The sequence below is a fragment of the Pantherophis guttatus genome, chromosome 2, assembly GCF_059756535.1.
Source record: "Pantherophis guttatus breed Tessera chromosome 2, ASM5975653v1, whole genome shotgun sequence".
Classification (NCBI taxonomy): domain Eukaryota; kingdom Metazoa; phylum Chordata; class Lepidosauria; order Squamata; family Colubridae; genus Pantherophis; species Pantherophis guttatus.
Window position 1 is genome coordinate 78,858,277 of NC_142064.1, and position 22,433 is coordinate 78,880,709.

General features: G+C 37.5%; 1 protein-coding gene across 5 annotated transcripts in view; it reads left to right on the top strand.

The window, feature by feature from the left end:
- The window catches only part of ADAMTSL1 (ADAMTS like 1), a 489,535-nt gene that overhangs the window by 405,075 nt on the left and 62,027 nt on the right, over window positions 1–22,433 (top strand). For all 5 annotated transcript variants that reach the window (XM_087886305.1, XM_034410498.3, XM_087886306.1 and 2 more), the window contains 2 exons: window positions 1,651–1,940; window positions 10,578–10,707. In XM_087886305.1, the coding sequence (XP_087742431.1) occupies window positions 1,651–1,940; window positions 10,578–10,707 (420 nt within the window). The remainder of the gene's footprint in view (window positions 1–1,650; window positions 1,941–10,577; window positions 10,708–22,433) is intronic.

Sequence of the window (22,433 nt, forward strand, 5' to 3'; positions counted from 1 at the left end):
AGCTCAGCTTCCCGGCGCATGCATGCACCCCAGGAAATTGCTCTTCCAGTTTCCAGCACTCCTGCGCGTGTGTGCAGGGGAGCTGTTCTTCCGGTCTCTGGCGCTCCCCTCCCCATCTGCGGTCCTGTTTTGGCACTCGGTGCTGAAAAGGTTCACAAACACTGTCCTAGATCCTCATAGTGGTGAGACAGATATCGCAGATATCGTGATGTTCACAAAAAGAAGTGACTTTCAATCAGCGGTGAAATGCTCCCGGTTCGGGCGATCTGGTAGCGATTGTGGCAGGTGGTTCGGACAACCGGTAGCAATGGGGTCCAAGGCTCTGCCCACCCACCCAGGTGTGTTTTTTACCCTCTGCACGTGCGCAGAAGGTTTTGTGCATGCACAGAGGGTCTGCACGCGCAAGTGACGCGTGGGCGCACTTCCGAACCAGTAAGGAAGGTAAGTAGATTTCACCCCTGCTTTCAATCATACACTAAACCTGCCATCTTGAATTGTAACTAGTTGTTATTATTTATCTGGAATATAAGAAAATGCATTTGAGAAATTAAGAAAACAGGAACTTCAGTCACTACTAAAATCATGCTACTGTTTACATTATTTTTTATATTTAAGTGTATATTTTTCTTGTGCTTTCTGCTCCTTTTTATTCATAGATGATGTTACAAACTAACTAACTAACTAAATAAATAAATAAACTAATTGCCCATGGTTATTATCTCTTGTTCACTGAAACAATTAAAGAAACAAACAAATTTTCATCAAAATATATACTCTTTTACTTTTGACTTCTCCATTCTCCTTGTCATTATTTGCTCATAATTTTAAACATCTTCTACAGTCTGTTCTAGAGAATTTAAAAGTTAAAACTAAACCTTTAAAATCGTGTTAGCAGTAGACTTTCAATTCTGTTTTACACTTGTTTAATATTTCAGTTTTTTAATTTTTTGTATCGTCACTATGTGCTTTGTTATTTATGTTGTATACCATCTTGGTGACATTTATAGATGAGGGAAATACTGTAAGTTATATAATCAGATAAACATTCCAAAATTCAAAATTCTGCTTATCACACAAGCATTTTAAAATGTGAACCTTATCTCCATTCAAGAGCATTTAGCTATAGAAAATGGTATTAATGCATCCCAGCTGGACTCATTTGGTGTGGGCAGCTTATCCTTAAGGCACCTTTCTATGCTCAAATGTAAAAATATAGGTGGCCCTAAAACCTCTTCAGGAGCAGACTTTAGAATAAAGATTGTGCTCTATGGTTAATATGAGCTATGGATCCTGAATCCATGGACTGGCACTTCTGTAGTTGTCCCAAAGGTGCTTTTTCAAGAGGCAACTGGACTTTCTGGTTTTTCTCTGAAGATGTTTCGCTTCTCGTCCAAGAAGCTTCTTCTTCAGCTGAAGAAGCTTCTTGGATGAAAAGCAAAATGTCTTCAAAGAAAAACCAGAAAGTCCAGTTGCCTCTTGAAAAAGCACCTTTGGGACAACCTTGATCTGGATGACTGAGAATCTCCATAGACGACTTCTTTAGTTGCATCACTTGAGAGGGGGCAGTGAATGATTTGAGTGTGTCTGTGCAGCCTTTAGATTGCTCTTATGTTCTGTCTTTCTCTTCTCACAATGGTTTCACCACCACAGGTTTATTCCTGAGGACTGGTCTGCCTGCAGTGTGACCTGTGGAGTGGGCGTCCAGATGCGACTGGTGAAGTGCCAGGTGCTGCTATCCTTCTCTCAGTCTGTGGCAGATTTGCCCCTTGATGAATGTGAAGGACCTAAACCAGTGTCTGAACGAGCTTGCTATGGTGGTCCATGCAATGGAGAAACTGGTGAAGAGACTGATCTGCTCTTTAGGGGCTCACAAGATTTTGATGAACTTTATGATTGGGAATATGAAGGCTTCACTGAATGTTCTGAGGCTTGTGGTGGAGGTGAGTTCCATTTGCAATTTCTCTTGTTTCTTTGTTTCTTACATACTGGATTGTGGAAGTAATATACTTGGGTCCAGATTTTTTTTTTTTTTTTACATTTAGACTTCATTAAAATCAGTGTGTCTGCCGGATCCAACTAATATACCCAGAATCCATCTCAAAGTTAGAGGCTTTAGATTTCAAACTATTTAACAAAATAATAGAATAACAGCACAACAGGGTTGGAAGAGACCTTGGAGATTTTCTAGTCCAACCTCTGGACTAACAGGAAATAGCAGGAAACCATATACCATTTCAGACAGATGTTTGTCCAATCTCTTCTTAAAAATCTGACCCACTGCTCGAGACAAGTCATTCCACTGATTGATTCAACTGTCAGGAAATGTATCCTTAGTTCTATGTTGGTTCTCTCCTTGATTAGTGTCCATGCATTGCTTCTTATTCACTTGTCTTATTTTAATTGAATTTGCTAGAAAATGGTAGGAAGGCTCGATTAACATCTAGCATATATGATGTGTTGGTAATTCCCTAAATCCAATCTAGATTCTTTCTATTCACCGAAAAGTAAAGATTCAGTCAAAGGTAAAATCTTACGTTAGTGGTGGTGGTATTTAACAAATGATTTTCTGTTGCTAAGTGAGACAGTTGTTAAATGAATTTTGCCCCATTTTTTGACCTTTCTTGCCACAGTTGTTAAGTGAATCACTGCAGTTGTTAAGTTAGTAACAGTTGTTAAGTAAATCTGGCTTCTCCATTGACTTTGCTTGTGGGAGGTCGCAGAAGACGATCACATAACTCCGGGACACCGCAACCATCATAAATATGAATCAGTTGCCAAGTGCCAGAATTTTAATCACATGGGCATGTGGATCCTGCAAGAGTCATAAGGGTGAAAATCAGTCCTAAATTACTTTTTTCAGTGCCATTGTAACTTCAGTCACTCAACAAATGTTTGTAAGTCAAGGTCTACTTGTATTTAGAGTACTGTTTCTCCTGTTTCTCCTTCATTCCTTAGTTGCTTACTGTTTATTTGGATTTTGCTCATAGAGTTTCACTGTGTATCTCTCTTATATCACAGAGAAAACTATGATACGGCCTGCAGAAAATGTTCATGATTTGGTTGTCAGGTAGAAAACCAAGAATATTCCTTAATGGTGATGTTCCATTTAGGGGCACCACAGATTCTTGAGTCAACTGGCAAAGGGATGGAAATCCCTTGGGGTTCTCCATGGCCTATGCACTTTTCATAGATTACAGCCACCACGCAAAGTTACTGCAACACAGAGATTTCCATCAGCTTCACCAAAATAGTCACAATGCGAGAAATCAGCCGTCAGTCTTCTTGTGGAAAAAGAAAAAGTGGCTTTGGAGAAGAACGATTGGAAACGAGGTCCAGATGTAAAACCCTTTTGAATTGAGAAGGTATCAAAATTCGCAGCTGGGGTCTTTCATATGACTAATGTAGTAGCCTGCTTGTTTACATTTCCTGCTGACCACTTACATTTGGGGCAGAGAATCATGTTTTTGGAGAGAAAGGCTAAGGCAGGAAGCGTCGGGTGTCATTTACTTTACATTGCCTGACGTCTGCCTCCCTCATAAGCAGAGACATATGGATCTCAAACACCTACGGCTCTTGCCTGTGTATTTCTTTTTCCTGGATCTGTTTGGCGACTCAGCTGGTTTTGATAGCTTATCCCACCAAATGATATTAGCTTAGATTTAAAGGGGAGAGGGAAAAAAAACTTATGACAGAAATAGCTAAGGAAACCACTGCCTGAAGCTAATAAACTTGGCACTTAAAGGAAAAGTCAAGGAGTATCACCATTAGTGCCTGTTATGAGAATTGCTTGATATACATTGTGTCCAATCCAAATGCCATTATTTTGGTATACTTGTTTATGGAGTGCTATGCACCTACCAATTCTAATCCTTAACTTCCTTAATTTCTCTGAAATGCTTACCTTCTTTTCCTTGTTGGAAGCTGAGATTTGCCATACAAAAGTTATGTTTACATAATAAGCAGTAGCATTTCAAAGGATGCATTCTGTATAATAGGATGTATAATAGGAAAATTGTTAAGGATATTGTTGTGTTACCAACCAGCAGAGTAAGTGCACAGAGAAACGGTACTGAGAGCAATGAATACAATACATACAAACTGGTTTAACAAAGCTTTTACTTTGTAGTGAAAAACAATTGCATAGTCTTTTAGTCAATCCAAGTCTTTAGCCATTCAAATCAATCCGAAGTTACAGATATCTTCTTACCAGACAAACAGCAGTTGGCAATAGACAGCCATTCAACGCTGGTAACAAATCACGATGGTAGCAGATCCATCCACGTCTTCACACACAACAGTAACAGTTCCAATCAACAGTTCCAGTCAAGCAGCAAGTCAAGCAATGATGAGAGCAAGTCCAACAATGATTATAGTCGGCTTCCTTCTTATATACAGTTTACACTAGTAATTATCTACTTAAGATAAGTGAAATCAGCAGTGCAATGACTCAACAGTACAATTATGATAATTGCAGTCAGCATTCAGTCAGCAGTCATTAGTCATTACAATGACTCAGCAGTACATCTTAGAGTTACCAAATACATTTAAAGTTATAGAACACATATATTGCCTGGACAACTTGTTAGGTTTATACCATATCCTAACAAAAATCTTACAGAGTGAACTTTTTCAGACAGTTCATCCAATTTCCTACCCACAATAAGATGTGGCTTTTCCTTCCTATTTGGTTCTGAGATACAGTTAAGAAAACAGCTTTTTAAAGCTTTAATCTTCAGTATATCACAGTAGTAACTGGACTTGCAGTCTTACCGAACCACAGAACAGGTGGCAGTTCTGTGCATCCAAGGCAGCTTCCCTATTACAGGTATCCCCCAATTTACGAACATAATTGAGACCCGAATTTACATTGCTTAACAATTTACATTGTTAAGTGAGTCACATTTGGTTTTACAACCGTTTTTGCCATGGTTAGCAATAGTAATAGCACTTAGACTTATATACTGCTTCACAATGCTTTAGAGCTCTCTCTAAGCAGTTTACAGTGTCAGCATATTGCCCCCAACAATCTGGGTCCTCATTTTACCGACCTCGGAAGGATGGAAAGCTCAATCAACCTTGAGCTAATCAGGATTGAACTGCCAAACTGCAGGCAGCCGGCAAGTAGCCTGCAGTACCGCATTCTAACCAGTGGTGGGTTCCAACCGATGTTACTACCGGTTCTCTTCGTGCACACACTTTGCATGTGATCGCTGCGCACTTGCTAGCTTTGCTCGCAGGCGCGCCAAACTTGCGCATTGCGCAAGCACGTTAGGTTTCTGGATAGCTGAGGTGCAGTAATCCACTCTGCTGCGCCTATCAGCTGGGCTAAAACCAAAGAAATAAAGGTTGGAATGAAGCGGGGGCGGGCGGGAGGGCCCAGCTCCAGTCACAGAGAACCAGTTTGGTGACGTCACATCGTCACCGCTACCAGCTCGGCCAAACCAGGCCGAACTGGGAGCAACCCACCACTGATTCTAACCACTATGCCACCCCTGCTCATTAAGTGAATCACTAGTTGTTAAGTGAACCATGCATTTTTTAAGCAAATCCAACTTCTCCCATTGACTTTGCTTGTTGCAAGTTGGCTGGGAAGGGTTGCCCACATGACACTGGGATGCTGCAACTGTCACAAATACATGCCAATTGCCAAGCATCCAAATTTGGTCCCCATGACTGTGGGGGGGGGAGAATTGGATGACCTTAAGTGTGAAAACTGATCATATGTCACTTTTTTCAATGCTGTTGTAATTTTGAATGGTTAGTAAACAATAATTGTAAGTTGATCACTAGCTTATGGCCCTCAAACTCAGTGTCAAGTCTAAGTCAAAAGAAAAATTGAAATAAGGTATGGCAAACAATTTTGTTTGATTGTATCTCCTTGCCTATTGCTAAAAGAAGTACAGAAAAAAATCCAATATCCTTGCCCTTTCCAAGTACAGGTAGTCCTTGACTTACGACCTCAATTGAGCCCAGAATTTATGTTGCTAAGTGAGAAATCTGTTAAGTGAGTTTTGCCCCATTTTATGACTTTTCTTGCCACATTGGTTAAGTGAAACACTGCTGTTGTTAAATTAATCACACTGTTTTTAAGTTCCCCATTGACTTTGCTTGTCAGAAGGTCGCAAAAGGGGATCCCATGACTCTGGGACACTGCAACCGTCATAAATGTGAGTCAGTTGTCAAGCATCCAAATGTAAATTACGTGATCATGGGGATGCTGCAACAGTCATAAGTGGGGAAAATGGCCATAAGTCACTTTTTCAGTGCTGTTGTAACTTTGAATAGTCACTAAATGAACTTGTAAGTCGAGGACTACCTGTGAGTATGTTTAATTAGCTTGTAGCATAGCTTTGAGCAAAATCAAGCTTTACTTGATTCTCTTGTGAAAATATAATTAGAAACATTCATTTTTTCATCAAGTTTTACCTCAGTTTGAAGTTTTATGTTCATGAATTCCCGCTCATGCATGTGTCATCCTACTAAATGAAGCATTCATAAATAAACGAAAAGAAAACAAAGACAGAGATTGCGGTGTCAGACCGCGGTGGGGTAGATTGATTAGGAAACTTGGAGATGAAATCAGTATAGAAGCATAACAAATTGTAAAACCAGAAAGTCTTATAATGATAAAAGAATAACTTGTTTGATTCCCAGTGGTGTCAACCATCTCATCAGTTAAATGTTCCGAGAGAAGTTAAAATAGGACACTATTTCTCATGCATTGCTATTGCTAGGATCATATCCTATTGTGAAATCTCTGGTTTCAGTCTTCATAACCAATTGTCAATATGCAAATACCGAACACTTAATCTAAGACCCAATTTTAACAGAAATACTTTGATGGTACTGAGTAAAAATAAAGTATTGCCTCTGGGCTTTGCGGCTATGTTTGTATTTATTATCCTTGTTTATCGCACTGCATGTGTTCAGTTCAGTGTCTTACAGTTGTTGGCAAAACAGCTGCCTTCCAGCATGTTTGAAGAAACTTTCTGTTCACACAATTAAAATGAAATAAATACATTTAAAATAATCTTACATGACAGATAAGTTAATTGTATTTTTTTCTACTCTCCATAGATGAAATATAATAGACACAGAAGTAGGCTTTTGCCCTCAAAGGAATAGCAGCCAGAAGGAACTAATTAGTAATTTAGTCTATATTCAGTGGCTACGTCTCCTACCACTGTCATCAAGTATCATGTAACAATTATGTTCTGCTAGTAGATATAAACATTGCAAATCTCATTTGATGGTATATTGAAACTGAATTAAAAGCTACTTAGATTCATACCATGTCTTACTCTTGTATCATGTGGCATTTTAATTTCCAAATCATAAAGAAAGATTTTTCAAGGGAAGTTAAATTCAGCTTCTATGTTAAAATTATTGATTTTTTTTTAAAACTTGAATCTCAAATTCTCAAATTGTAATGAATGATTTTTTTTTACTCCCAATTCTGAGCAGCTTTTTCTCATTATTTATTATTGCATTGACTTAAAACCATTTTTTCATCCTATTCTTCAGGCAGAAAGTTTTCCACAGAAGCTCACATATAACCAGTGAAAGTAGAACAGTCTTTATTTGCAAACTTACAGCCTACAAGATACAATACAAAGGAGGAACAATAAAGAAGGGAGGGGGAAACAAACCAATGTTTGAAGCAAATCATAAATTTAAATAGTATTGTTTAGTTCAAGGAAAAGAGCAACCCTTATCCTAGAGTTAAAGCTCGACCTAATTAAATAACTTGATTAGGAAAAAATATTTGGCTTCTTTATTATATATTACAGATTTATTTTTTAATTATTTCATATTATGTTTATATTAATGTAAACATAATAAAACAGAAATAATTACTACATTAAATTGTATGAGTTTACATTCTTTAACTCATAAAGTCAAATAGTTGTTTTTTTTTAGTTCAAGGAGAGGAGCATTCCACCAAGCATTCTTCCTTGCTATGAAATGCTATATATAGCCCTTTTCTGTAATAATGAGAAGCATATTATACAGTATCCATTTGCCAAAAATGCAAATATGACAAAGAACAGGAAACAATTCCAATGCTCTGACTAGTGTTTCCATACATTACACACTTGCAAACATGTGGTTGTAGTATTCATACTTGACTATTTTCAGTGTAAACCTAAACCTGCATTTTAGTGAGCTTTGGTTTATTGTTGTTCCTATTATTTACACGGGGAAGCATTTTTTTCATATTGGTGGGTGAATACATAGAACTCTCACCAATAGGTTGCTGTTAAATCACAATTTATGTATTAGAACTTTTTCTGTTCATGGCAAATTCCTGTTTATTAATTCATAAACTTGTTCTGTTTTGACATCTGTCAGTGATAAAACTCCATTGAAATCCCATTTGTAATGTCTGTTTTCTACACAATGTGAATTCATGTGTGCATTGTATCACAAAATACTCATTTGCCTGAATTTTATATCCATGTCTATGTATTTTTGAGCCAAAAAATTAAGTCATGAGCAAATGATTATAAAACATTGTATGTCTTTGTGGGGATACTGCAAAATCACGTTAGCATGGAATAAACCAAAATATGTCAGGCTTAACAGCTCTGAGAATTTTCTCTCTTTTTTTGCTAAAATGCGATGTTGTTTTGAGGAACAATGCTTTGACCCATCACAACAAAAAGGCATGTGTGTTTTAAACTTTGGCTTAAAAAATAAGTCACTGTGTTGTCTATTCTTCATAAATGAGCGTGTTATGTTTTCTCATTCAACAACGTTTTTTCAAGCTTGCTTGTTGGTTTTATAAACATTCTATCATCTTCAAAAGATTTTGATGCTTCAATGAATTGAAGCACTGTGCAGCTTCTTCTCCTTCTATACTCTTCTTTTTATCTCTGCAGTAGAGGCAATGCCAAAGGTTTAACCCGAGCTAAACATCACCATTCAAGTAAATCTTGAAATTATAGTCAGATGACCTTTGAACAGGGTGTCCAGACTGCAAAGACCATTCCCGTACATTGTAGCATTTGGTTTCCTAAGGCCTGGGCAGGCTATTTATTCCAGCGCTAGAAACCAGAGGTGGGTTTCAGCAGGTTCTGACCAGTTCTGGAGAACCGGTAGCAGAAATTTTGAGCAGTTCAGAGAACCGGTAGTAAAAATTCTGACTGGCCCCGCCCTCATCTATTCTCTGCCTCCCAAGTCTCAGCTGATTGGGAGGAAATGGGGATTTTGCAGTATCCGTTCCCTGGAGTGGGGTGGGAATGGAGATTTTACAATATCCTTCCCCTGCCACACCCACCAAGCCACGCCCACCAAGCCATGCCACACCTACCAAGCCACACCCACAGAACCGGTAGTAAAAAAAATTGAAACCCACCACTGCTAGAAACCATCATGAAAACACTGGTGGGCGGCAGTGAATTTGCATATTTTTGCTCCCCTTAATTAGTTTGTCCTAATGTTAGAGATTGGAGGTTGTACTTGAAGTCTGTCAAGAAATTACCAGAGGATACAGTGCTCTTGTCTTCTAATAAATGTTTTATCTTGAAGTGTCGAAATGTTCAAAGTGTGCTGGAAGATCATAGAGGGTGAAGGAAACAGAATTATGGGTCAAGTTTTCTTTTCTTTTTAACCTTTCTTTTTATTTATGAAATTACATTGCGCAATTACACTGGAAGCATGTGTAATTTGTTTTTACATAAAAGGTTATGTCAGAAGAAATGACAGCAAACTGAAAAGTATCTTGAAGATGAGCTCTATAAAATTCAGCTAAGCATAGGTTTCATCTCATTATGAGGTCTGCTCCGTGTTCATGTAGATAGCATGCAACCCTGATCTCTCTCTGCAACGCTTTTTTAGCTAGAGTTTTTAATAATTATCTGTAAGTTTTTGGAGACAAATTGAAACGAAGCCTTAAGGGTTTCAGAAAACACTGGATTAATCGGTTTTCTATGCCATTTTACAAATATATTCATAGCTCTAGTTGGAATAAGACCCTCAAGCTGTTTCAAACCCACTGAACTCACTAAAACCCAATAAACTTGTGCTTTCTATTTATCGGCTCTTTAGGACTTCTAAATCTTTGTTCCACTTCTGTAGACCCAGAACACGCAATTAGAATGATATACTGTATGCGCTGCTATCTAAAAGGGTGGTTTTGATTCAGTGCTGGATTTCACTTTAGAACAATAAACGTTAAATGTGCATTTCCTTTAGCTGCAGGCAATAGAGTTACATCACTCTATTTCTTCCTAGAAAAATAAAAATAAAACAGCTACTGCATCTAACCAATAAAAAAAAAGGAAGATATTTTTCAGTTGTCTAGAAGACCTATTGTGTATCTGCCATGTGGCGTTACATTTCCACTTGTAAGTCACTATGCTCCTCTGTGGGTAGTAACCATGTGTGATGCTGCCCTATTGACAGTAGAGAGTATCAGATTGCTTTCCCAAAGGCACCAAACTCCCAAGCTGGCTGCTCCAAAGGATCTCTTGTTTTAATATCATGTCTGCAGTTCTCTTTGCTGACTCTGTACTTGGAATGCAGCCGGCAGGATTTTAAACATTAATTTGATTTAATTTGGTTTGTGTGTCCAGGTGTCCAGGAGGCTGTAGTGACTTGCCTGAATAAACAGACCAGAGAATTTGCAGATGAAAATCTATGTGTGAGCAGTCGGCGCCCCCCACAGTTGCTGAGATCTTGTAACCTGGAACCTTGTCCCCCAAGGTAGGCTGCTGTTTGCTGTTTGCTTCTCCTTCCTATGTGTCCTCACTCAGCGCCTTGAGAAGTCATCTGCACTTTGCCACGTTGTATTTGAAAGGGAGAAATTTAACACAATTGGGAACATATTTCCTGGCACCCAGCACAAAATAACTGCACTGATTTAAAGTGAATTATTTTCCTATCCACTTTATTATATTCAGGGTTATTTCTAGGACAGTATGTGTGTAAGCAATTCCACTCTACAATGGAATTCAAGATGTTCCCGATGTCTGTTCTGTTTGTTCTGTTATTTTCCAGGCTATTTGCCCATACCTGGATTGGTGTGAATGGCAACAGTCAGCCGTCAGAAGTTGCAAGGAAAATGAATTCGTTTAAGTACTTTATGTGGAACTGAACACTTTTTAACGTATCAAATTGAATTGGAATGACTACGCTCAAGGGTTTTCTGATTTGCTTAGTTTTTGTCTTATACCTTAAAGTTTCTCAACCCTACAATTACTAATCTGGTCATTTGTAGGGCTTCAGTTTAGCAAAAATTGATTTAGGCTAATCTTGTCATCTGCGACAGTTTGTAAAAACATTTGATACATGAGTTCATAAGGAACATCAATAAAGAAGCTGTAATCATTTTGCACTTCAGTTTATATTTCCTGATGGTCATTCTTCAGCTTTAAAGCACACTAAAGATGATTTTAGAAACCAAGAAGACTTACTTCAGAGAAAGCGGTCAGCAGATTACCGTTTTAAAATGGTTTTGACATAGTCACTACCAGTAATACCTTGGTAAAAAGGCAATTTTTACTTAAAAGTGATTCTATCCCTTTTGCTTTTCTCATTAAATTGTCAAAATTATTTTAAATGTAAATGATGCTTTGAAGAGAGTATGCAGAAATGAACAGACTATATGGCCTTTTGAAAAGAGGAATCTTCCTGATAAATCTTAGATTTTACAATAAGAACATGTAGTGTCAACACTGTTTAGCAACATTCAGACATACGGGGATGGTTTGCTTCTACCTTGTGTTTGTATGCTAAGTGTGGGTGTGGGTTGCAGAAGGAAGGAAGAGAAGTAAGTAAGGAATAAAACCCAGATGGATGGAAATAAAAGAAATTCCAGGCAAATTCAGTAGCTTTGCTCTTAAAATAGTTTCAAAGCTAAGCATTTATTTTTGTGCAAATAACTGAATGGTAATAGGTGCACACTAGGTGGGGAAAATTTCAGATTTCCAGAGAAGGCAAAAATTTGTATATAACTCTCTGAAATAATATGCTACCTATAAGAACAGAGACTAGACCAGAGGATGGCAACTCAATAGCTCCAGGCAAATCTGATATATTTCAGAACCTCAATAATTAATAAATGCCACAGCTGTTCCATTGTATACTAATCTATATTAGGGCATCTTTGTCTACTTGTCTTCTGTAAAGCTGTTCAAATACTTGATTCATTTTGATGTGCTCCCTTTTTTCTTTTTTTTCTGACTACCATATTTTTTGGAGTATAAGAGGCACCTTTTTCCCCCAAAAAAGAGGGTGAAAATCTAGGTGCGTCTTATACTCCGAATGTAGCCCCGCCCAGCTTCTCAAGTGGATGTTTCAGAAGCTGAAAAAAGCATCAGAAATGAAGCTTCAGAAAAGAAGCCCCCAAACAGAGCTTCAGAGGCTTTTTTCTGAAGCTGTTTCGGAGGCTTTCAGAGGGAGGAAAAATGTTTTTTCTGAAATGGAGTTTCAGAGGCAGAAAAAAAAGCAAAAGAAAGCAAGGCACAGAGCTCACAACCAAGGAACCTGTTGCTAAAATTCACCTCTGGGAACAGCTGATTGGGGGTATTCCCGGCGGCCAATCTACCTGTCAATCAGCTTTTTTCTTATTTTCCTCCCCAAAAACTAAGGTGCATCTTATACTTCGGTGCGTCTTATACTCCAAAAAATACGGTAATTAAAAAAACCCTCACACTCCCATATTAGAAAACATGTACTAACAATACTACTTTAATAATACAATTACTGCCAATAATTAATAATACAAATACATTAGCCAATATGTATAAAATGCTACATGGATAGCTCTTGATTTACAATCACTTATTTAGAGACAGTTTGAAATTAAAGCAGCACTGAACAAAAGTGACTTACAACCAGTCCTTGCACTGTATGATCATTGCAGCATCCCCAAAGTCATATGATCAATGTTCAGGTGCTTGGCAACCAACTGCATTTATGTCAGTGCAATGTCCTAGATTCAAGTGACTACCATTTACAACTTTCCCAGCTGGCTTCTGACAAGCAAGTCAATGGGGGAAGCTAGATTAGTTTATGACTGTAGGCGATGACCAGGCTGAGCCTGAGGGAGGGATCAAATGTGTCATCAGTCTCGAATCTCTTTGTAGCCACAAAAGATCTAAGCCCAGCCCACCTTGCTCTCCATTGATTCTTATCAACCGCCCATTTGGTTGGACCGTCGGTAGTTCAGATTCTTGTAGAGCAGGGGTGTCAAACTTGTGGCCTGCGGGCCATGCCCACCCCTGTTTTAGAGAGTTTAAAAAAGTCACAATACATGTCAACAACATGATGACGCAAGTTTGACACCCCTGTTGTAGAGAGTTTAAGCTTGCAATAAATCTTTATACTCATTTGAACTGCCTGGATTTCCTGATTTCCCCGGCGCTTGACAATGACCCTGTGTTTCATTTAACAACTGCAGCGATTTGCTTAACAACTGTGGTTAAAAAAAAAAAGGCTGTAAAATGGGCACAACTCATTTAACAATCACCTTGCTTAGCAATGGGAATTCTGGTCCCAGTTGCGGTCATAAGTCAAGGACTACCTGCACAAGACTTGAGGTAGTGGATAGTATTAAAGAAGAGACAGAGATCAATTCCAATGTTCCTTTACAAGCTTTTCTGTTATATTCCAGAATAGCAACTTCCAATTTGTTCAGAAAACATAAACGTAGATCCCAAAATAATTTTCACATATCATTAGATGGGGTATCTCACTAGTCTCTTTTATATCTCATCCCTGAGAGGTTTGATGAATAAATATCTCTCTTTCAGGCAGTTTTGTTCTGTATCTAAAACTGTGGTTGGCTGCAGATACTTTTCCTTTCAGGAATAGTTCAAAAGGCCATTTCGATCCCTTTTGCTCTTTCTGTTTAATGCAGAAGAAAAACAAAAGATACCATATTATCAATGAGAACATTATAACCAATTTAATAGCATATTAAATTAAATATCCTGTATCAAAATAATCTGGGGGTCAAATCTTGAGATACATCTGGGAATGCCAAGCTCCTTTTTAATTAAAATGTTTTGAAGTCATCAGGGGGGGAAATGCTTAAGTATCACATTATTCAAAGAAAAAAAAATAGCAAAAAGGAAGTTTAGACTGGGAAAATTACATGAAAGAAGTGAAGCTTAATTAATTATCTTATCCTAATCCCTTTAAAGTGTTTTTCTTTCTTCACGTTTGATATGCTTTAAATGGTTGAGTATGGGAGGGAGTGACAAAACAGCCAGAAAAAGTTCAAGACATTACTTGCAAAAATCTATTGCCAAAATCACCTGCCAACAAAAATCTCCTTTTCATCTACCAGTCATTTGGTAACAAAACTTACTTGCATGAAAATAAAAATTGTTTTGAATGTTTTACCACATTCTCATTTTCAGTGAGAGACAAAACTGTAAAATAAAGGTAATATCTTGGAATAGGAAGACAGCATAAAGGGTAGCTGATAACTTTATCCTTAGAACAGGAGAAGAACTGCAATATTTTTAAATGTCCCCGTTGCATTTCCTTTCTCCTTTCCTTGTTCCCTGTCTATGGGGATTGAAAATAATGATGTGTAAAATGGAATGAATACAGTCTGGTTAACCTTGAAGTCTAGAGGGTTTTGGGTTTTTTTTTTTCAAATTTGAACACTGAGTACCAATGCCTTCCTAAATTGCAAAAGAATGCCTTTTTAAAAAAATAAACCACACTTTCAATTTATTTGAGTTGCTGCAAAATGTTTAGGAAAGTTTTTTAAAAAAAAATATTTCTGCAAACAGTTCTGGAGGAACCGAGTCCTGAGGACCCGGTTTGTGGGGGCAATAAGCTGACTTTGTATAAAAAAGAACACCACTTAGGGGGGCCCCAAAAGCTCTACTAAGCAGGTATATACAAAAGTATGAAGGCTATTGCTTAAAAGCATTGTAAACCGTCTCTGGAAAAGGGCGGCATATAAATTGAACCAATCAATCAATCAATAAAAAATAAATAAATAAATAAATAAATAAATAAATAAATAAATAAATAAATATTAGGCTAAGAGGGGACGAATGCCCAAATTCACCATATTCATAGAATTTTAAAGTATGGTGGCCTTGGAGCCCATATTTAAAAGACAGATGAGCCTTTGCTGTTGGTTTGATTAAAAATGTTTTTCTACCCCTCTTATACCAGCAGGGCAGTTTATATAATATTTATTTTAAAAATCCTAGTAAAAATATACATGACAACAAAAGGCAACAGTTATATAAAACAATCATCTTTTAATTGGTTGAGCAAACAATCAGCATTTGATCCGATGCTAGAAAGAATGATTCACGTTGAAGTCAATTCCATGAGAAATTTGTAGCCTAGAAGGTACACCACTGAACAGGTTTACTGGGCAGTACTCCTGCCCAGTAAACCATCTTTCAAGCTGATTGAAGTCCCTTTTATGAATTTGTGAACCTCCACAAATTGCCCACAGCACCCACAGTAGACTGTCACAATTTCAATCTGGCTACCTACCAAAGAACCCTTTTCCTTTTTAACGAGTTTGGAATCCAAACCAACTGTGAAAATTTGAACTAGTAAGAAGGAAAAGGTTTTGAATTTGCCCCACAGTAACAACTGAATAGACTACTGAACACATATCTCAGTCAAGTGGCTATTCTTATTTCTACATTTGTGCTTTTGCTTATAAGGTAATGTGTACTTTTATACTTGGTTCCTCTTTTGTTCTCATTTTTGTTGTTGTTATTGTTGTTGATTGACTTTTTGGTATTTTGTTGTGGCCAGACTCTTTGAACACAGGCCTGTCCAAATTTTTCACTCCATATTGTTGCCTCTCACAGTTTCTCAAAGTACTGGATTCTCACTTCCAACTTTGTAAATTAGACATAGTTACGTTCATATCACAATTCCTGCTCTTTGCTCCTAAACTCATCTGCAATAAAGCTTAATTAACTGTTGTTGATCCATAATCTCATTCAACTTGCAGCTTTATCATCCTTGCAAAATTTAATTTGCTTCCTTGGTGTCAATCACTGGACCATAATTAAACTCTGTGTGTGCGTGTATAATTTATCAGAAGCAACTTCAATTTTTTCCCTGCAGTTGGAGTCATCTTTGCCTTCCAATAAAAATAGTATATGGTGAAACATTTAGAAGCATAATCCTATTATAGCTTAAAAAGAAATTAGCTGGTTGGTAAGAATCTTACCAAGGGACGCAGTATCTCAGTGGTTAAGATACTGAGCTTGTCGATTGAAAGGTCAACAGTTCAGCGGTTCGAATCCCTAGTGCTGCATAATGGGATGAGCTCCCGTTACTTGTCCCAGCTTCTGCCAACCTAGCAATTCAAAAGCATGTAAAAAATGCAAGTAGAAAAATAGGGACCACCTTTGGTGGGAAGGTAACAACGTTCCATGTGCCTTTGGCATTTAGTCATGCCGGCCACATGACCACGGAGACGTCTTCGGACAGCGCTGGCTCTTCAGCTTTGAAATGGAGATGAGCACCGCCCCCTAGAGTCAGGAACAACTAGCACAAATGTGCGAGAGGAACCTTTACCTTTACCTTTAAGAATCTTTTGTCCATGAAAACATTTCATCAGTCAACGCAATCTGTAGCACTATGCAGTTTAATTTCCAAAACTTTCTTGAAGGAAGTAATTGAATTCACTGGCTCTTCACCAAGAGCATGAAGATTGTTTCTGAGAGAATGCAACCTATCCTTGTCTTTGTCTCAACGTGTATGGAATATCTTGCTTGATTCCAACCAAAGAATTGCAAAAAAATAATTCACAAATGACATGAGCTGAAGACATTGATTTGCACTGTCTTGCAGTGAGATTGCTTTATGCCTTCAACTCCTCATATCCAGCTGTGTGAACATTTTCTATGTTAGCTATCCTCAGTATCTAACCTACAAATATATATGGAAGGGAATTCAATAATGGTTGAGATGCAAATATAATTGTTTGAGGTGGAATGTATGCAGTGTTTTTCCATCTCTATCTCTGAAACTTTCCATTCAATTAATTGACTCAAACATACCGTCAAGATCTTTACTTACCAGGCACAATGGCTTGGATTGAATGTTAAACTGTTATTGGGGGGGGGAGAAATCACCCAAGTTCCTATAGTATCCAGATATGTGCATGTAGATGTCCTTGTTAAAATGGTCATATAATCTGTTCATAAAATGTCAGAGCACATCTGTAAAAACTTATAAAGATTATTTCTGGGCATGCCATTTTTCCTTCAAAGATTCAACAATTCAAACATTGTAGTTAATGTTTCTCATGCGCAGATATTTTTGTTTCCTCTTTATTACCACATTGGAAGAAGACACTATTGTTCCTTATAGTGTAATGTCACTGAATTCAATGCACTTTCCATCTTTAATTGGCAGGATATGGGATTGGAGGTTTTAAATTCCAAAAAGGAATTTATTCTTTTGAATACAGAAAGAATTATTTTTCTGCCAGGACCACAGAAGTGAGGGCATTTCTGCAACCCAAGTCAATAATAAAATTAGCTTTACAGTCTGGGTATATCTTAAAAAGAATGAGTATCTTTTGTTTCACTTTGGTTCCAGTATTTCACAAGCTGTCATAAAATATCTTACAACCATGTAATCTTATTTAGCATAGTGACTGCTTCATGTTAAAGTGATTGTTATTTCCATGCTAAATGCAGAAAATAAGGGGAAAGTGGGTTATTTTGAAGATCGTACTTACTGGAGATCTTAAGACTTTTATGCTAGCACATTAACAGTGCTTTGTTCATCTTTTGGGGTTTGTGTGAGTTCAGGTAATCATTGATTTATGACTGGTTGCTTAGCAACTCTTCTAAATTATGACAGGCCCTAAAAAAGGTACTGACCACCTGGATTCAAAGTTCCAACATTCACCCCCCCCCTGTGGTCACATGACTGCATTTGGGTGCTTGCCCTCATTTATACCTGTTTACAGTGCCCTGCCACTGCATGACTCTAATTTACATTTTTTGCTGGAAATCAGCATTTTCTTCCGTGTTCCAGCAAAAAATGCCCATTGTGGATAACAGGTTCACTTAACTACTGCTGCATTTGCTTAACGACCACTGCAAAAAAAAAAAAATCATAGAATCAGGCTGGACACATGATGACTTGCTTAACAACTGTAACTATTTACAGTAATTCTAGACTCAATTATAGTTGTAAATCAAGAACTACCTATAGATTACTGTATAGATTACTGACAAGATCTAAATTCAATATGTGGATGCCATTATTTCCCAGGATATCATGTAGTTCTGACATAATCCCTAAGATACCTATTTACAGTCAGCAATTGATGTGTGATATTTTTTTCCTATGAACTATATTACTCAAGAGGTGCTTGTCACAATTTCATTCTGTTCTGAGCCTGCTTATGGTTTCAAATGGAAAGAGATGTATGTTCCTAGTACATGGAAACCAAGGGCACCTCTGTACAAGGGAGATAAATGAGTGTACCCGCTATAGAAAGAGAAAATTCAATTCTTGATTTCTTTTTTCTATTTCTTTCTTTGATTACTTTCAAGTAGCATGCAAAGCCATCTGATTAAATTAACAGGCTAATTGGTAACACACACTATGACTGTTGTACAGATTGTAATGCAGGCCACAGAGTAGCAATAGCAACAGCACTTAGACTTACATAGCTCTTCACAGTGCTGTAGTGCTTTAGTTGACTCAGCCTTCCAGCCTTCCCAACAATCTGGGTCCACATTTTACCAAGCTCGGAAGGATGGAAGGCTGAGTCAACCTTGAGCTGATCAGAAACGAACTGCTGGCAGTCAGCAGAATTAGCCTACAATACTGTAGTCTCACCAGTGCGTCACCACGCCTCATAGCTAATTATCAAACTTTTTAAAAATCAAGCTGTAATAGACTTATCATTGACTTTAAATTTACATACAACTTGGGGAAATTTGGTGGGTTCTACAAGGTTTTAGCCTATTTTTGAATTTTGCTAACTGCTCCCCCCTTTAATAGAATATACAATATATTAAATGGAATATGTCTGATTTGAGAACGAAAGTCTTTTCCCTAGAAAAGACTTTCTAGGGCGAGGGCTTTTTATGACGAGAGCGTAATATTTGTGACTGTGATTGAACCATTGATAGCAAAATATAGGTCACTCAAAAAGACTGGCCATGGACTAGTTTTTGAATTACTCCATGTCTTTTTGAATATACAAGCATTGGCCATATCTTTCATAACATGTAACTTCAGGATTCTGTCTCTAGAAGAGAATGAAAAATGAAAATTGTGAAATTGTCCCAAGATAAAAGGTGATACCTGCATATCTTATATCTCTTGCATACCTTCTACACTATACCTCTTATTAAAAGCAGAACCATATGCTAAAATAGCATAGCATATTAACATACATTCTCCTATTTAGCTTGTCATTACATGAAGCATTGGCTGTTGCCCCCGACCAATTTCTAATCATCCTAAGAAAACAAGTTCAAGTTTTATAAGAAAAAGGAAAGCTTCTCAGACAGTCTTAGCCAAAGAGTGCCTTCTCCAGTATTCCTGGACTCCTGACTCCATTATCTTCAGACTGCGCTGCTTGTCATGTTTTTAAAGACATTTTTGTGAATTATACGTGTACCTGGAAATGAATGAAGATATATCTTGGCACAATTTCCTTGGAGTCTTATATTTCTTTGGTTCCTTCTCTACATTAATTTGTTTCTGAAAATGATTTTCCATCTAAAAAGATTGCATGTGCTAGTGAATTTACAGGCGCCTGTTTCTCTAAACTGTGCTATATATAGTTGCCTTTGTCAAATTAAGAAATAGCTGCCAGAGTCAAACTTAGAGATAGTTTCATAAGGTTCATTCATTATATTGCAGGAATTACATTCCTTGCCTTATGGGCAAGCAGATGAAAGATCAGAAGATTATGGGACATATAAACTTGGACCATATTATTTTCAATAGCAAAAAAAGGGTTTATTTTACAGGCATGTATGAATGATGCTGAGTTAAACCATTGGAGCATCTAGCTCAGTATTTTTAACAGTCAAAGGGCAAAAGCTTTTGCGTTTCAAACAGGAGACATTTTTACTCTACTTGGGGCTGAGCAAAGCTGTATATTTGCTTCCTTGCCAATACAAATCTTTGATTTCCAAGTTTTATGAACATGAAATTTCTTCCATTTTTAAAATCTTCTCTCGTCTCATATCACTAAAACACCCCTTCATTACAGGCAAAGACCACTATAAGGACGGTGGGGGTACTTAGAATTAAAAAGCCTAAAAGATACATCAGAATAAAAAAATTATATCTAAGAGGCTAAAAAATATAAAAGGAATCTAAAAGGAATCTAAAAAGAATCTAAAAGGATGGCTAGGAGCAATAGATAGCGAATTAAGTATATCACAATGCAAATTAAAGTAGAATAAGGAGCTAGGCTGATTTATCTTACTCTATATCAGGGCTGTCAAACTTGCAGCCCACAGGCCAGATGTGTCACATGCATGGGCATGGCCAGCATGTGACACATCTGTCCATGCCCACGCCCGGTTTAGCGAAGGGGAAAAAAGTTGTGATACGTCATGTGACAACGCCGTGACGACACAGGTTTGACACCACTGCTCTATATTAACATATTGTAGATTGCAGGCTCTCTCTAGGACTGAAGTAATGAGTCTTGGCCCAAATAAATTAAGAAGTTACCATAATAGAGTAATAATAGAAGAAGATTCATATAGCTTATGAATGAAATAATATTAAGTAGTTTATGTTTGTTTTTTCTGAGTTATAAGGAGTTAAGGACCTAGGGAGAATATGAAATGTAATAATTTGTTAGCACATTTTAGTTCTTGGTTTGTGAATGCTATACCCTGTGCTCGTTCTGGGAAGTCTAGGGAGGGGGGTGGGGGGAGGGAGGGGAAGGGAGGGTGGGAAGGGGAGGGGGGTTGAGGGGGGAAGGGTGGGGGGTGAAAATGTTTGTATTTTTCATAAAACTTTTCAATAAAAAAAAATAGAGTAATAATAGAGTAAAACAGAGTAAAAAGGACAAAGCTGGGAATTGAGACTTTCAAAAGTTGTTATCAAGTTACGTTTTTCAACACTAGAGGGGGGGGAATAAAATTTATGGTTGGGGAGTACTTAATTTTAATTAAATGGAAATCCAACCAAATAATTTTAATTTAATTCTCACCCTATCCACGGTTTGGACGGTGGCCCTTCTATAATCTAGGAAGAGATATACACAAACTTAAACCCCTTTCATTAGTTTGAATGTTATATTAAAGGAGGAAAAAAAGCTGAAGTGATTTATCTTGGTCTGATTTTTTTTTACATCTCAAAAAAGATGCATCTGGCATTTTAAAAGAGGTATGTTGACTTTTTATATCCATTGTATATATATTAAAGCCTGTATTTCCAGTCAGTCGTCAACTGGAACATCTCTCTGAAGCCAAGGAAACAAGCAATGTTCTGTAATAACAAGGTTATTTCTGTATGTCTGTGCTTAACTGTTTTAGCGTAACTATGATTAAGTGGGGACAGGATCCTGTATGAAATCGATACGGTGTTTTCTTTTTTCAATCCTAGGATAAGCTCCTGCTTCTCTTGAAGAAGCTTCTGTGTGAAGTCAGAGAATGACAGATAGATTTATGGCCTTTGAGTGTAAAAATATATTCTCTGTACTGTAAAAAGATATGTGTTTATGTTGAGCCCTTTCTGGGGATGCATTGGCCTAGCTCATGAATAATTACCATAATCTGACCCAGGACCTGATGACAGAGCAGCATAGGACATAAATAATTAAGTTACATTTCAAAACCACTTTAGCTGTGGTTAGATTTTATGACACCCTGTTGAAATCCTCCTTGCTTGTTAGGGTGGGAGCCACTTATTACCTGTCATTGGAGACAACTATTACAATATGGGAGTATCAGAAACAAAGAAGAAGAATTAGAAGTTTTCCTGAAGAAAGATAAATATGATTCTGCAAAATATGTTTTTTTGCAGAAACCTGGGGAATATAGTCAGCAAGGGGAATAGCCTTGAGAAACAGAAGGAAGAACTGCTACCAAGACAGCAGTTAGATAAAAGAAAGCTGAGGCCCGGGCAGTACTGTAACATTAGAAAGCGCCTCAGACAAGATTCTCCCAAGTTCTCATGAGGATAAATGGAGGGAGAGGGAAATACAGTGTAACTTGTTTACAATAATACTAGTATAGTCCCGCATGGCTTTAATTCCTACTCTGGTTTACCTTGAAGGGTTGATAGGGTATAGTTGAAGGACTGAAGGGTGTAACTTGTTCAAACGGAATTTATTTATTTATTTATAAAATGTATAGGCCGCATATATTACCTCAAGGTAATGCTTGAATAGACTAGACAAAAGCAGGGCGAAAAGAATTGTACATGAAATCCAGAGATTTGAACATGAGGGTCCAATTGATAATGCTTGGGTTAAGAGGTAGAACCAC